This window comes from Schistocerca nitens, chromosome 9 (assembly GCF_023898315.1).
Source record: "Schistocerca nitens isolate TAMUIC-IGC-003100 chromosome 9, iqSchNite1.1, whole genome shotgun sequence".
In the NCBI taxonomy this organism is placed as follows: Eukaryota; Metazoa; Arthropoda; class Insecta; order Orthoptera; family Acrididae; genus Schistocerca; species Schistocerca nitens.
The window spans coordinates 178,069,439-178,087,070 of NC_064622.1; the positions used below are offsets into that span (position 1 = coordinate 178,069,439).

Genomic DNA, 17,632 nt, shown 5'->3' on the forward strand with positions numbered 1-17,632 from the left:
AGAGTTTTTTCCTTTTTTATTCCTTTTTTTTTTTTTTTTTCAACACCAAAGGCATGACTGTTCAGAAATGCTCCTTCACGTCAGTCGTCGCGAACCCAGTGTAAAACATCCTTACGCAAGTATAAATACGTAGACTAAACATAAATCGATTAGTCAATGCGGGTCCTTGCCAGCCATGCTGGGCGTGTGATTAACATCGCTAGTCTCCTGGCGTGCGACCATCTTCTCAGAGACATCCGGCCTGTAACGATATTTATGAGTGATAATAAAACTAAATTTCAGCCAGACTCTGATTTTCATAGCCCAGAGACACAATATCAATTCCGATGAAGACTTTGCCTTCTTGCCGGCCGCGGTGGCCGTGCGGTTCTGGCGCTGCAGTCTGGAACCGCGGGACTGCTACGGTCGCAGGTTCGAATCCTGCCTCGGGCATGGATGTGTGTGATGTCCTTAGGTTAGTTAGGTTTAAGTAGTTCTAAGTTGTAGGGGACTGATGACCTAAGATGTTAAGTCCCATAGTGCTCAGAGCCATTTGAACAATTTTGCCTTCTTGTCTGAGATTGAATGGGGTTACACATTTTGGTATGAAGACTTACAAGCTTCTGGAAGATATTAAACAGGAAATGAAGGTTTTTGCATGTACAAAAGAAAACTGTCGTTAGCCACTGCTACGAAAAATTGTTGGATTTTGTAAACCCAAGATTTTAAGAGTCTGTTTACTCACTCGAGTCAGAAGCATACTCATAGAATTCTATAAATGTACAATTTCAAGTACAGCAATACAACGAATTTATGCTTAAAAACACGTTGAGAATTGAAATCAAATTGTCTTCGCGCAGAAACGAGTAGCTGCTGCAACATTTTCTTGCGCATTTGAAAACTACTCCCCGTTGCAAGAATCAGGACAACATAATCACAGGCACAGATCCTTCGTTGTCTGTACTTCCTCATATTCGCACGGTGTTGACCATTGTATACAATTTCATTAGATTTTCCAACGCCCTTTCGTTCAGTGATCTTCATGTTGTTCAGCCCAGGTTATGTCCAGCTGGTAAGAGTTCTACTGGCTGAACCTCTGCTTGGACGTGATCTATTTTGGCTGCCTGATGTATTTAGTGCTGGTGTTGACAGTATAAAGCTCTTTCTAGGCTTCAACATACACTATGTGATCAAAAGTATCCGGACACCTGGCTGAAAAAGACTTAAAAGTTCGTGGCGCTCTCCATCGGTAATGCTGGAATTCAATATGGTGTTGCCCCACCCTTAGCCTTGACGACAGCTTCCACTCTCGCAGGCATACGTTCAATCATGTGCTGGAAGGTTTCTTGGGGAATGGCAGCCCTTTCTTCACGCATTGCTGCACTGAGGAGAGGCAAATGACGTTCACCGGGCTTTCGCCGTACCTACACTCTCCCATCGGATCGCCACATTATGTACAGTGATTCTTCACTCCATACAACAATTGTCCACTATTCAATCGTCCAATGTTAACGCTCCTTACACCAAGCGATGCGTCGTTTGGCATTTACCGGCGTGATGTGTGGCTTATGAGCAGACGCTCGACGATGAAATCAAAATTTTCTCACCTCCCGCCTAACTTTCATAATGCTTGCAGAGGATCCTAATGCGGTTTGTAATTCCTGTGTGATGGTCTAGATAGATGTCTGCCTATTACACATTACGACCCACTTCAACTGTCTGCGGTCTCTGTCAGTCAACAGACGACTTCGGCCTGTCACTTTTGTGCTGTACGTGTTCCTTCATGTTTCCACTTCACTATCACATCGGAAATAATGGACCTATGGATGTTCAGGAGTGTGGAAATCTCGCGTAACAGACGTATGACACAAGTGACACCCAATCACCTGACCACGTTCGAAGTCCGTGAGTTCCGCGGAGCGCCCTGTTCTGCTATCTCACGATGTCTAATGACAACTGAGGTCGCTGATATGGAGTACCTGGCAGTAGGTGACAGCTCAATGCACCTAATATGAAAAACGTTTGTTTTGAGGGGTTTTCTGACACATTTGATCACATAGTGTAGCTCTTGGTGTTAACTCAATTTCTTTGACTTCCCCCTTTCAGCTCTTGCGGCTACTTCCCGGTGTATGTCAGGAGGATCAATGCCTGCCATGCAACAGTACTTGCTTTCCAGCACCCAGTTACTAGATTTGCCCTTCCATTAAAGGTCACAGTCTACTTCTTTCGTGTGAGTGGATTTGTACCGCACTGGGCAGGCAATTTTACCAGCTGAGAAACAGAGTGCCATATCACAAATACGGACCACCTGGGGTTGGGCACCCCGTCACTACCAACAAGTTTCCACATAATGATTATTTGGGCTGACACCTTATGTTTGGTATTAGGGCAGCTCCGCCGGTGAGTGAGTGATCGGGCAATGGCAACTCCGAAGTATTTGGGTGTGAAACAGTGCTCTGGCTCGATGTCTTCCCAAATTACGTTGTCTTCTTCCTGCCTGCCTTTTTAGCAGTTAGAAAGCGCATACCTCTGTTTTGTGTGGGTTTGGCTTCAGGAGGTTCTTGTAGCATTCAGAAAACGTTCCCAGAGCTCTTGTCAGCACCTCCTGTGCTTCTGTTAACAACATGCAAAATAACAATATTCATTGTAAACAGACCTCAATTTTTACCCTGCAAAAGTAGATAAAGAAGATATTTAGTATAAATGAGCACACAACAGCGCTCCAGCTAATTTTATTTCCTTCGTTTTCGCTTATCTCAGCAGATACGTTTAACTACAGGTAGTAATTAACATAGCCTATCGCCAGTGTAGCCTATAAAATAAGCTACTGACTGGTGCTTCGCTTTGTTAATGTGTACTGTGTTCACTTTAAATGAATTACGTAAACATCCAGTAACATCTAACACCTAAAAGAATACATTCAGCTGTCCGGCGAATCTGGGGATGAGACAAAATTCGATAGTTCAAAATCGCAGAATGCGTGCGTGTGTGTTTGTGTGTGTGTGTGTGTTTGTGTGTGTGTGTGTGTGTGTGTGTGTGTGTGTGTGTCAAGATGAGTTGGGACGTTGACGTCGGAAGCTGTCAAAGGGGTGATTTTGTTCAAAGACCGTTCGCCTTGAGCACCTCCTGTACCCTCGTCAAGGGATTTTGCTAGTGTACTGCTGTGACAGTTTGGCCTTTTTAAGAGCACCGTACCATTACAGTCCCAAAACCCACCCAGCATCACTTTGCCCGATGATGGTTGGGTCTTCTTCTTTTGCAGCAGTCATGAATCCGCATGTTTACATTGCTTCTTTTGCTCCATTGTCTCAGGATCGTAATGATACGGCTAGCATTTGTCCATGACGATTACGTGGCTAAAGTAGTAATCTATATTGGCCTGACACAACCGCAAAATTTCCACTGCTGTCTCGACTCGGTGGGCTTCTTGAACGGATGTGAGCAGTAGCAGAAATCAGTAGGATGCAACATTTGTTATGCTCGAAACGTCGTGTAAGGCCGGCCGCTGCGACCGTGCGGTTCTAGGCGCTTCAGTCCGGAACCGCGCTGCTGCTACGGTCGCAGGGCGAGCCCTGCCTCGGGCATGGATGTGTGTGATGTCCTTAGGTTAGTTAGGTTTAAGTAGTTCTAAGTGTAGGTGACTGATAACCTCAGATGTTAAGTCCCATAGTGCTTGGAGCCCTTTGAACCGTTGTGTAAGATGTTGAAAAGTAAACCATGAGTGCTTTTCAGTTTTCTTCCAATCTCTTCGCTTATGGTATACCAGTATAGCGACATCAAGGCCTCAAATTCTCTTCTGTAGTTCTTCACAGAGAGACGGTCTGCCACTCCGTTTTTCGTCATCCAGGCCACAGATACAGAGCAAGACAGTTCGCGAACGATTACGAGTGCAGAACAGTCCATGATCTCTGACCTAGAAAATTTAGTTTGTGCAAAGGTTTAACATACTGCATACAGAGCCTCTTAAAACGGCGCAAGAACCTGGAGAATGTTTCACTTCCGTGCGAGTTCACGAAGCGTCCGCACGGCTGCTAGAGGCCCATGACAAACAAGTTACCGACTAGCCATATCAGACACACGCACCGTGGATGACTTGGCAGGTGAACTTGCAGGACACCAGAACAATTGTACCATTCGTTCTTCGAAGAATGTGACCGAAGAGATGGCGTTCGCGTGTCCATTGCAGTCTGAGGCGTTTGTGAGACCTAGACAGTGAAACCGTGGATGTAGAGGTCTACACCACTTCGAATGCTGCAGCGTCCAGACAGCGCCGGACGAACCTGTACGCTCATTTGCAACTGTAGGGGTTGCAAAGAATATGTAAACATCGCGAGAAATGGATGCCACAACATGAATGGAATGCTAGACTGCACTGTTGTATTTGACCACGAAGGGCACCTCTGCAGTGTCCTCAGTACGTTGCAAGTGCCAGTCGTGGTCGGAACAGTGGTGTTCTGTCTGGTTCTGCGTGCATTATGCCGGAGACACGTGAAGTCGAATGTGGACAAATTGTTGGGGCTCGTATGGTGGGTGTTTCCGTAACCTACGTAGGCGAAATGTTCGGTGTTTCAAGCGGCACCGTATCGAAGATTTATACCGCATACAGGTAAAGCGTATATCATTGTTAGGGGTAATTTTTACTTATCGTATCTGCCAATCAAGTGCTGCATAAGTCGTGAGACAGTGACTGAAAAAAAAGAAAAAGAAAAGAAAAAAACTACAAAGTTATTTTTTAAATAATTAATCTTGCTTGATCTTGCTTGTTGTTTCCCTTGAACATTTATTGTATTCTCAGATTAATTAAAAAACATCTTGACAAATCTGAAATAAGTTGTTATATACTTACAATAATGAATTAATTATGCACAACCAGCTACATGCTCTCTGTCCAAAATCACACAAGTACTGACTCCCTTATGCCAATATGGTAACCCTATATATATATATACACTCCTGGAAATTGAAATAAGAACACCGTGAATTCATTGTCCCAGGAAGGGGAAACTTTATTGACACATTCCTGGGGTCAGATACATCACATGATCACACTGACAGAACCACAGGCACATAGACACAGGCAACAGAGCATGCACAATGTCGGCACTAGTACAGTGTATATCCACCTTTCGCAGCAATGCAGGCTGCTATTCTCCCATGGAGACGATCGTAGAGATGCTGGATGTAGTCCTGTGGAACGGCTTGCGATGCCATTTCCACCTGGCGCCTCAGTTGGACCAGCGTTCGTGCTGGACGTGCAGACCGCGTGAGACGACGCTTCATCCAGTCCCAAACATGCTCAATGGGGGACAGATCCGGAGATCTTGCTGGCCAGGGTAGTTGACTTACACCTTCTAGAGCACGTTGGGTGGCACGGGATACATGCGGACGTGCATTGTCCTGTTGGATCAGCAAGTTCCCTTGCCGGTCTAGGAATGGTAGAACGATGGGTTCGATGACGGTTTGGATGTACCGTGCACTATTCAGTGTCCCCTCGACGATCACCAGTGGTGTACGGCCAGTGTAGGAGATCGCTCCCCACACCATGATGCCGGGTGTTGGCCCTGTGTGCGTCGGTCGTATGCAGTCCTGATTGTGGCGCTCACCTGCACGGCGCCAAACACGCATACGACCATCATTAGCACCAAGGCAGAAGCGACTCTCATCGCTGAAGACGACACGTCTCCATTCGTCCCTCCATTCACGCCTGTCGCGACACCACTGGAGGCGGGCTGCACGATGTTGGGGCGTGAGCGGAAGACGGCCTAACGGTGTGCGGGACCGTAGCCCAGCTTCATGGAGACGGTTGCGAATGGTCCTCGCCGATACCCCAGGAGCAACAGTGTCCCTAATTTGCTGGGAAGTGGCGGTGCGGTCCCCTACGGCACTGCGTAGGATCCTACGGTCTTGGCGTGCATCCGTGCGTCGCTGCGGTCCGGTCCCAGGTCGACGGGCACGTGCACCTTCCGCCGACCACTGGCGACAACATCGATGTACTGTGGAGACCTCACGCCCCACGTGTTGAGCAATTCGGCGGTACGTCCACCCGGCCTCCCGCATGCCCACTATACGCCCTCGCTCAAAGTCCGTCAACTGCACATACGGTTCACGTCCACGCTGTCGCGGCATGCTACCAGTGTTAAAGACTGCGATGGAGCTCCGTATGCCACGGCAAACTGGCTGACACTGACGGCGACGGTGCACAAATGCTGCGCAGCTAGCGCCATTCGACGGCCAACACCGCGGTTCCTGGTGTGTCCGCTGTGCCGTGCGTGTGATCATTGCTTGTACAGCCCTCTCGCAGTGTCCGGAGCAAGTATGGTGGGTCTGACACACCGGTGTCAATGTGTTCTTTTTTCCATTTCCAGGAGTGTATATTCCAAATAATCCCGAACAATCCCCGGCATTGTTTAAAATGAATATTTGATTAATTAACAATTAAAATTTATACAAAAAACTGAAAATACATATATAAACGTATGTCTGTTCAGTACAGTAAGTACACTATGATATTAGTACCTATCTGTTATGCCATTCGAGAATAAACTCTCAAATAAGAAATTACAATAATACGTTTGTTTTTATTAACTACTAGAGACTCCCTTAGCGGGAATTATTCCCTTCATTTATAGAGCTTCTACGCTTTGAACTGAAATAGATTAAACCGTTATTTTTTCAGTTATAAGTTTTTCTAGGCGAGTTACATATTTTGTTTACATGTGCGATCGTGGAATTAGACTGGGAAATGTTCGTTTTAAATAAGCCTTACTGGGCTGTTACGTTTCAAGCAGAAATAACATTATTCACGCAATGACAGCGCGTACTAAATTGTGTGTTGAGTCATCTTGATGGATGATCATTAAAGAGGATTGTGACTAAAAATAAGTGGACGATAGCTACAAAAGTCACTGCTGAATTGTGTCACACTCACGACCGTGTCAGCAGCAAAACAACACGGAGGGAGGTCCATAAGCAGGGAACTGCAGGCCGAGGTGGAATTTCAAAACCACTTATTAGTTATACAAATGCCTGTAAGAGGAAAACGTGTGCCCGAGACCATAATACCTGGACTGTGGAGCAATGCGAGAATGTCATTTGGTTGGATGAGTCTTGTTTCACACTGTTTGGTCGAGTGTACGTCCCAAGAGTGAACACTAGGGGATTCTGTGATAATTTGGGCAGCTGTATTGTTGTATTCCATGGGTACTAGGAAAGTTGCATTACTGCCAAGGATTACGTGATCATTTTGGCTGTTAAGGTCCATCACATGGTACAATGGTTGTTCAAGGCGACATGGCTCCTGTTTACGCGGCTCACACAGTCCAGGATTGGTTTTCTGATATACCCCAGTCACCAGATCACAATATTATCGGGCCTTTGTTGTCTACTTTGGAGAGAACGGCTCGTGATCGCTGTCCACCTCCAGCATCACTACCCAACGTGGAACCAGGTTGCTGAAATAACGGCATAAGATTCCCTTGAAAACCGTACCAGACCTGCGTATTTGGCCATCCAGTGCTGTTCCAACGTTACATAGTTAAGCTACAGTCGTTAAGCAGTTGGAAAGTACTTGGAGCAGATTAGTTACGAGAGCGACTCTACAAAAATTATGTGACAGAACTTCTTCTTTCTATCAGCTGTTTACTATGGATTGCTGGAGCAACGAAGGATACGAAACGATTGGAAATAGGTGACACTCGCTTCCAAGAAGGGTCGTCGGGCAGACCACACGATGTATATCACTGGTATCAAGGCGCTTTCTAGTCATGTACATAATCGCTTTGTGAAAACTAAAAACTCTTCCATAAAACGTAACATGGATTTCGCAAACAGAGAAGGCATTTGATACTGATCCGTGTTCTCGTTTAGTGAACAAAACACAAGGTTACAGATTATGAGACCTGATCTTTAAATGAATTCACTACTTTGTATCAATTACAACTCAACAAATTCTTAACTGAACAGAATGGACAAACGCAAGGTTAATTTCGGGAGTCACCCAAGGGAGTGTTAAAGGCCGTTATTCTTAATAATTTATGATAATGATATAGCGGATAACGCTGATGTCTGTGTGAGGCTATTCGTGGACGAATCGACGATTGGAGCAGGGAGTGGCATTTTACCCTGGACGTAAATAAATGTAACGTACAGCCCATAACTAGGTGAAGAATCCTGTAATGCTCGATTACGTTATTAGCGATAAATCACCGGGAGCAGTTACAGCCACAAAAAAAAACTAGAAATAACCGTTCGCAGCAACCTTAACGTAGAATATAAGGGTAGGCATGTGTCTGTAAAAAGATTCAGCACCTATTAGCCGCTTTCACGCCTTTAGCACTAAGAAAACGAATCAAAGCGCGTATTTCACATTCGGTTGGATTCTCAATCGGAGGAGGCATTTCAAATACTCCCAAATAAACTTAAATACGGCGAATGACTCTGTGGCTTGCCAACGGAGTGCGGCACGCAGCGCGCATGCACAAAATGGCGATCACGTCGTTGCAGTGGAAGAATTTCTAAACATAACTTGCTTTAATAACACTCCTTGTACTACACACTCTGTTGCGATTCAGTATCCGGCAGTCATCGCCCATCTTCAGATTTTTTTTCATAATATTAGGCCTACATTGTAAAGCGTTAATTGTATCGATGTGAGTAGCTGCCTCAACATTCAAATAATGTATTTTAATGCAGGGGCTGCTGCATACGGCGGAAGTTGACATTATAACCATCTCGAAAGCTAAGAAGAAAGCCAGTAACTACCGGAACCGGTAATTGATCCACTAAAGAAATGGCATACGAAACATTCGTTCGACTGAGTCTTCATTGTTGCTCATCAGTCTCGAATATTTATCAGGTTAGATTAAAGGACGAGATAGGGAAGGTCGAATGAGGAGATGTACGTTTCGTCATGGGATCGGTGAGTAAGCGCGACGGCTTAATCGAGTGGGTCAGTGGCGGACGCTGCAAGAGGCCTTTTGCATTACGGAGAAGTTTGTCATTTAAAATCCGAGAGCGTTTGTTCTAAGAAAAGTCACATGTTATAATCCTCCCACATACATCCCACGAAATACCAGCAGGGGGAAAACGAGAGAAATTCGTGCTCATTCGGAGACTTAGTCACAGTCCTTGTTGCCATTTAACATTCGCGGGGGCGGGAGGAGGAGGGGGTTATCATTAGTACACTCAGCCACATACTGTATGGTGTCTTGCGGAATATAGATTCGATCACACATGCTGATATTGTACCCTTTCACGTGGAGGAGACACCCAAGTACATTCGTTCACGTTCCCACTTCACTGTCTGTCTTGTCATACCACTGACTTCTCTGGTCAGAGAAGACAATGCGCCGCTCACCTTATGCATAGACCGTCTCTCTCCAGTCTGTATCGCTTTTTAATGGTACACTGTTTTATACATTTTCCGAATTTGGATTCAGTAGCGATGTTACAATATTACAAACTCCCGCGTAGTTAGTTCTTGCTACACTGCTGGATGAAAATACGGTAGCTAGCTTGAACAAAATACTGTGCCTAGTGATTCGAAGAAAGCCCAGGTTACTCCCGTCTGCAAGAAGGGTAGCAGAAACTATTCGCAAAAGTACCCCCTCCCAAAACTTATTAACGTCTCTCTGTTGTAGAATCCTAAAGTATATTATGAGCTCAAACTTAATGAGGTCTGTATCTTGATCTACATGATTACTCTACGGTTGTCACTTAAGTGTCTGGCAGTTGATTCATCGAACCACTTTCATTCTTTTGCTCTATCGTTCCACTCTCGAACGTTGTTCGGGAGGAACGGACACTTAAAAATTCCCATGCGAGCTCTTATTTCTCTTACTTTATTACAATTATCATTTCTCCTTGTGTTGGTGGGTATTAATAAAATATTTCGAGTTTGGGGGAGAAAGCTGGAGATTAAAATTTCGTGAAAAGATGTCGCCGAAACAAAAAGAGCCTTTGTTTCAAGGATTGCCACCCAAATTCGCATATCATATTCGCGACAAGTTCTCCCCTACTTGGCGTAATACAAAACGAGCTGCCCTTCTTTTAACTTCCTAGATGTCCTTCGTTAATCTTATCTGGTACGGATCCCATGCTGCACAGCAATACTGTAGCAGATTAGGGACAAGCCTAATGTAGCGAGTCTCTTTAATAGATTTGTTGCGTCTTTTAAACATTCTGGCAATAAAACGTAGTCTTTGGTTCACCTTCTCCACAACATTATCTACGTGATCATTCCAATTTAAGTTGTTTGTAATTGTTATCCATAGGTATTTAGTTGAATTTGCAACATTGGGATTTGTGTGATTCATTGAGTAACCGAAATTTACAAGATTCCTATTAGTCTCATGTGGATGACCTCACACTCATCATTATTGAGGATCAGTTGCCACCTTTCGCACCGTAGCTCAAACAGAACGACCTCTCCCAACTTCTGCGTTTCTCACATTCATCCTGGAATTCATGAATCAAAGACTAACAGTTTGTATGGATGTAAATGGAATGATCGCACAGGCTCCGTCCCATCCAGGGACGTTACTCAAATGTGTAGGACCCATACCAAATAAAACTGACCGGGAAAACTGAACACACACAAAGATGGGCAGTACGAATTGTCACAGATGTATGTTTCTCATGGGAGTGTGTCACGGAAATTGTTTGGGGAAAAAAACAAAAAACAAAAAAAACTAAATTGCTTGGCTCTGAAGTATAGATGCCAGTAATCTCGCGAAAGCCTATTTACAAAATTTCAAAAACCAATATTAAGCTAAAAATCTAGAAATAGTCCTCGGCACCCTGCATATCGTTCCCGCAGAGCCCATGCAGGTGGGATTAGACTGATTGCGGAAGCATTTAAGCAGTAAATCTTCCTGCGCTCCATACGCGATTTCAACGGGAAGAAGTCTTAACATGTGGTGCCACGCCAAGTACCCTTCTGCTGTACACTACACAGTGTATTTGCAGATGTAGATTAGGGACGAGCAAAAAAATAACCAATGATAAAATATACATGTTTTTTCGTGATTATATCGATATATATATCTCCTGCGCCTAAATGATCGACATTCGATTAATGGGTGTTAAATATTCAGCATCGAAAGTAATAATCTTTATTGTCTGTCTTGTCTTGACTCATCGGCTCTGTAGTTCTCATTGGCAGACTTCTTTCCCATTCTAGCTACTCTTACTGTAAGTGTCTTAGAATGGGCTCAATTTAATTTCATATTCAGTATTACAAATGGTCATCATGAATGTATCTACACTGCATATTCATGAAAGTTTGCAACTTCCGTGTGTCATTTCTACCACTGCAAATGTTAGCTACGAGGTGCAAAATGAACACGTTTGGTGGCAACATTGTATTAAGACTGGTGGAAATTACTACTCGCTGCTCCCAACTATGAGGCAGAGTGTGCGCTCTCCGTACGTCCCGAGTTTCTGGATCAAGAAAAGATACGATACGATATTGCAGTGCCTGTCTTATTCTGATCACGATGCAAAGTTCCTTTGGGCATGTATGCCAGTCCTACGGAACAGGCACTGCGGCGACCACAGCCGTTACGAAACACAGCAAATGAATTCGCAATTGGGAATAAGGGCTTCCATCAGCTGTAGAATGGAATGACGATAGTTAAAATTTGTGCCGGACCGCGACACGAACCGAATTTCCCACGTATCGCGAGCGGATGCCGTACCATTTGGTTATTCGTCCACGACTGACGGCCAGGCCCAAACTTCCGTATGTCATCAGCCATGCGTCTGATAGACGCACTGTAAAACTGAAGTAGACTTGACACAAAATCACACGCATTACTGCACTGGTATTTAATGGAAAATACGTTCCTGTTGTGTGAAGTCTGTACGGTCCCGAGACTTCTCAAGCCTGGGAATGGGCCGAAAATATCGATATTTGAAAAGTATTTTTGGCTCGATAATATCGACACCTTTTAAAAATATCGATACAACATATATGATCTTTAGTGTAGATGCATAGTACGTCCGACCTCCTGTGGAAATCTGAGTAGCGAACATGAAGAAAATGGACAGGGGCTGCGGATAGGTGGCTCTCGATGGGAGTGTGGGTCGACCATGAGGCGTGCCGAGACGGTCCGCGCAGTTGCGACAACACTGTCCCCAGATGGCTCAGTGGTTAACGCATCTGCCTAGTAAGTAGTAGATCCCAGGTTCGAATCCTAGTCAGGTACACATTTTCGCTCGTTGCCGTTGATTCCGCATAATGTCCCGATCCAGCTGACATCAGTAATCCCTTCTCATCCCTTCCCCCCTCTTCGCCTTCAATTTACGTGCGACATAGACCGATATTTTTAAAAATTTGCCAGTCCCAAACGTAGATGTAGCTGTTGAAAGAATGTGATCAATTTCTTCCAAAAACTTGGAAGGTCTAATGTGTGTTTGGTATTCAGTGTAGCAGGCGAGATGGCGGACGGGGGTGGTGGAGGCGGGGGCGGCGGCGGCGGCAGCGGCAGCAGCGGGGGTGTCAGTGTGGCGCTGCCGACGCCGGCGTCGGCGTCGACGTCAGTGTCGGTGTCGCAGTTCTTCAGCGAGCGGTCGGTGCTGGTCACGGGCGGCACGGGTTTTATGGGCAAGGTGCTCGTTGAGAAACTGCTGTGGGCGTGTCCCGGCATCAAGACCATCTACCTGCTGGTCCGGCCCAAGCGCGGCCATGACGTGCAGGCGCGGATCGCAGAGCTCCTCAGCGGACCGGTGAGTATCACCATCTCTCCTATATTACAGTTGTCATACGATTTGTTGGCAATTCGCGCTCCCCAGTAACCATGTTGCCGATCGTGGCGTACTGTAGCGGCAAAAACAAAATGCACAACAACATGCGGGTCGTAACTATAAGCGTAAATTTACTTACAGTGACAAGCTGCGATATTTAAACCCGAAAAACTGCAACGGATTATTCAGTATCTGAGTGGCAGTCAAATGGATCATGGAATCTAATGTGTGTTTGGTATTCAGTGTAGCAGGGGATCATGGAATGGTTCTGTTCACAAGTAATCACAACATACATTCAGACACTTATCCCACTGGGACATAAGACACTCAATTCCTATTAAGTAGAATTTGATCGGCTGCTGACTGATCCACAACCTTCTTCGTTGATCCATTATGGATCGTGGGACAATGGCTGGCATGAACTTCTTGATGCAATAATTTACCAACAGCCGTATGTATTGTAGAAGTTTATTTTATTTTATGAACTTCTATGTGCTACCAGTTTCGGCATTACATTGATGCCATCTTCAGGCAGTGTCAGTCTGTGTCGCCTGGCCACCAAGAGCTGTTGCAGGACGATTTGATTCACAGATCCAGTTATATGGCTCCTTCCGTGTATAGCGATTTTACGACTATGACGAGTGGGGCCTGAAGATGGCCTCAATGTAATGCCGAAACTGGTAGCACATAGAAGTTCATAAAATAAAATAAACTTCTACAATACATACGGCTGTTGGTAAATTATTCCATCAAGAAGATCCACAACCTCATCCAGTCTTGCACTTCCTCGTCAGACTGAAACTGACGTCCACGTGTGCCTTTCTGCAGGTCGTGAAAGAGGTTTAGGATTTTGGCTGTACGGAGGACGTTGCAGTGTTCCCAACCAAATTGCTGAAGCGTAGCCTTTGTCCGATTGTCAGCGTGGGGGCAGGCATTATCGTGCAACAGGACGATTACCTCCGACAGCATTCCTGGGCGTTTTGACGCAGGGCACTTTGCAATTTCTGCGGAGTGTCTTCGTAGCGCTGTGCACTGATTGTGGTTCCACGCCCCAGGAACCCGATGAGCAGAGGAAGCATCCTGTTTCTGGGAATGCCATTTGGGCTGTGCTGTGCCATACAAACACTCCAGTGGATCATTGACAAAATCACTCAAGAATTCGATTTCTGCTGTCTACTCATTAATGATCCACATGTGTCAGCTATGGATGTCCGGTACCTTAGTCACCTACAGCAGATACTCAACAGTTTTTGACAGCACATACCTTGTATTGCCAATTTGAGGTACACAGATGCAATTCCTGAGAGTCGTGAATGCACAAGGAATACTACCACCAAAGGAAAGAGTGGAAGTTCCGTGCAAATTTGTACATGACACAAGTTGCATTGGGTTTTAAGATTAACAAACTTCCAGTGCAGATTGGTCCCTGACTACCTAGTATTGGCAGTGTCAGTTAGCAACTTTTTAAAATACCGCCAAAATCTGGATATTTATTGCAATGAATAGATGCAGCAAACACTACTTCCTCTAGGTTGAAAAATAACGTCCCCATCTTAGAGAGTCCCTTGCTGTAATGGATGACAGTTTCGCAACTGCTGCAGGAACCACACTACTAAGTGCACTCACCACAATGTGGATGCCTTTGGAATTTTTTATCCAACAGGTGGCACTCACTCAAGTGATTTGGCCTTCGTACACTCGCAAACTAACCTCTTCTTACACAGCCAATAAACGTTTCTTGCATATGCCCGAAGGCTGGCAGTTCGAATTCTTCACAGGACCACAGTGAAATTAATTTTCTGTCAAAGGCCTGACAGTGCTCAGCACATCAGCTTACAGAATTAGTATTGTACTGCACAGTTCACAAGCAACAAGAACCATTGTGATGGCAAGCAGACTGTACCACTGGATTTACTCTCCTATATTAATCCAGTAATGTCAAAGATCTATTACGAGCTCTTGTTCATTTTCAGGAGCAAAATAATGAGCTGAAGGCATGCATTATCAATTCAGCAGGTGTATTACTCTAATGCATTAAAGTACAACAGTCAAATAAAAAGCTATGTTACAACCGTTCAGTGTTGCGCATACGTCCATTCATAATAGCGGGCTTCTGCCAGCGTGGCACCCCATCACTTCACAATTGTAAAAGTGAGTAATGTGATTGGTTAAAAAATCTTTTTTCTGGCCGAATATGTAAGATGGCTGCAAGAATTTTGTTCATCTGCACATTCCCTGCCAACGTAAAGCTGGTACATTTGTTCCTATATGAGTCCACTGTCAAATAAGATGTATATTTCGTGACAGAAAACAATCATTTCTTGTGCTACCCAAATTACTTACCCACAAAAAAGCAACTAGTTATATTTATTCAAAGGATGTTCCACCCAAGGCAGCCTTTAAGTTGAATACCTGGTATGTACAACTGCCAACCATCTTGCGTCAGACAGACTGATGTAACAACTACACAGGCATCTACACTACATCTTGAAAGACATGCATGTGAAAACTGGGTTAGGACATAACCTGTTGGTTGAGTGGATTTGGGAATAGCATTTAGGGAGGACCTCAGCTTAACAGTGGCCAAAACAGTCTACAGTCAATCAATCAATTTCCCAATGAATCCCTTGCCAATACAATGAGCTGTGTCACTAAAGTGTCAGATTTAGTGCAATATCTGTGAGGTGAGTTATTATGCATACTACTAGAAAGAGAACTGCATGTTCAATTCTTCTTGTTTCTCTGAAACTCCAATTGTTCGAGTAAGTTTTCATATGCCATGATGATATCCAAAACCCACTGCAATGTGGATGAACCAAAGACAGTGGTTTAATCTAATGACAAAACTTTTGTAATCAATGTAAATGGCATGCCACCTAAGGTCTTGACAACTGACTCAATCGAATATTTATTGTAACAAACATTAAAGCCCATAACCAGTAGGAAATGTGACAGAAAGTGCTACACGTGTTTGATGTCGTAGGAAGATGGTAAACACCCACTTCACAATCTGTATCTGCAACAAATAAGCAAGTGTGGATGACTTTGGAATGCAGAGTGAAACTCAACCCAAAATATCATTGATATTTAGAGGGAAGTGATAGATTTATTATCTTTATATGGGTTTTTGTGCTCCCAGCTGTTTTCGTGTTGTAGAGTATTTTGTTGTAAAAAGTAAGACACTATGGGTTACTATTATTATTGCATTCCTTGTCACATTTCAACAGTTCAATGTTGTCATCATGTTTAATGACAGCTACAAGTAACACAGCAGAAAGCAGAACATATAAAGATACTGATTCATTAGGTTTCTCTTTTTAACCTCATGGTGATTGTCTAAATTATTGTAAATATTTATCCCAGTGTGACTCTAGTGCTTTAAATTGTAAACCAATTGTGGAGTTATTGGCCATTGTTCATTGTGTTTGGTCTTTATGTCTAATGTTGAAGATTCTTCCAGTTCCCCCTCATCTTTCTGACCATCTAATTCTGTGGTACCAAATACTGACACTTCCAGATCATCAAAAATGCACATGGAAAAACAGTTAGTTGATTCTGCGCATCAGAGCTGCGTTAGCATCCTTCCATCAACAAAAGTGATGAAATGTGTCGGTTTGTAGCATTCTGCAAACTCTAGGTCTCCACTAAGTTGAATGTAACTTACACATTCAGTGTGCATAAAACTGCAGCTGAAACTGTTAATCATGGCATTCTGTGTAAAACTTTTACTACTTTCATAGTGTATTTCATTTTAGACTATAAAATGGCAGTGTGTAAATTTCATACAAATATCTAACCTTATATGACTAACAAATTTCTTAAACATCTCATAATTTTGGAGGTAGAATGATGCTGTCAGGACTTGTAGTTGAAATCTAAATGACAGAAGTTATCTCCCACCAGAATTCGTACCTGAATGTGCAGGAATTATACACACTGTTTATATTTTAAAAAATTGCCATTTTTAGAGAGAGAGAGAGAGAGAGAGAGAGAGAGAGAGAGAGAGAGAGAGAGAGAGAATGATATTTATATTTGTAGCTAATGATATCTGTTAATAATTTCAGCTATTTGATCGCCTGAGGAAAGAGCGTCCGCAAGAGCTGAACAAAATTGTGCCAATTCAAGGGGATGTTACAGAACCTGAACTCGGAATTAGCCAGTCTGACCAGAACCTGCTGATTCGCACTGTTTCTGTTGTCTTCCATTCAGCTGCTACAGTGAAGTTTGATGAAGCCCTGAAGCTCTCTGTTACTATTAACATGCTAGGCACAAAGCGCCTTGTCGAGCTGTGTCATCGTATGCTGGGCCTTGAGGTAAAAATTATCATTCACAGTGATGTGTGTGGTTTTTTTTTTTTAATTGATATAATTGGTACATATAATCAAGGAGCACACACAATCCATTGCTAATAAAGCCATTACTTCAGCTCCATTTTGGCAGTGTTTAATTTTATTATGAGTAATCAATATTTTAATTGTCATATACTGTTATGAAATGGAGTTTGTTATAGCCTTTATGTCTTTGTCCACATAGATCTCAAAGATTTTTCATTTTCTGGACATTAAACTTTTACTTGTACTACATATCCATGTATTTTCTTGGAGAAAAAGAAAGTTACTAAATCAAGACATTGTGATGATATAGTGTATGTGTGATTTTGTTAATTATGAAACAAGGAAGTTTGTATGTGGTGGTGGCGGTGGTGGTGGCGGCGGTGGTGGCGGTGGCGGCGGCATGTTTTATAATTGTAAATTACACAATAATGTCTAGTGAGCTTTTTACAGGTTCTGAATCCAAAATAATTTGGGTAACAATAAGTGTCAAAGGTAGATCAAACATTGTCATTAGATGCTCCTCATAGATACTCCTTATTACCCTGCTCCTCAGGAGCAGCACTGGCCAAATACTT

At 43.8% G+C, this 17,632-nt stretch overlaps 1 protein-coding gene across 5 annotated transcripts in view; it reads left to right on the forward strand.

Annotated features, from left to right (window-relative positions):
* The window catches only part of LOC126202966 (putative fatty acyl-CoA reductase CG5065), a 534,251-nt gene that overhangs the window by 479,339 nt on the left and 37,280 nt on the right, over positions 1–17,632 (forward strand). For all 5 annotated transcript variants that reach the window (XM_049937106.1, XM_049937103.1, XM_049937107.1 and 2 more), the window contains 2 exons: positions 12,405–12,705; positions 16,788–17,036. In XM_049937106.1, the coding sequence (XP_049793063.1) occupies positions 12,418–12,705; positions 16,788–17,036 (537 nt within the window). In that variant the 5' untranslated portion in view covers positions 12,405–12,417. The remainder of the gene's footprint in view (positions 1–12,404; positions 12,706–16,787; positions 17,037–17,632) is intronic.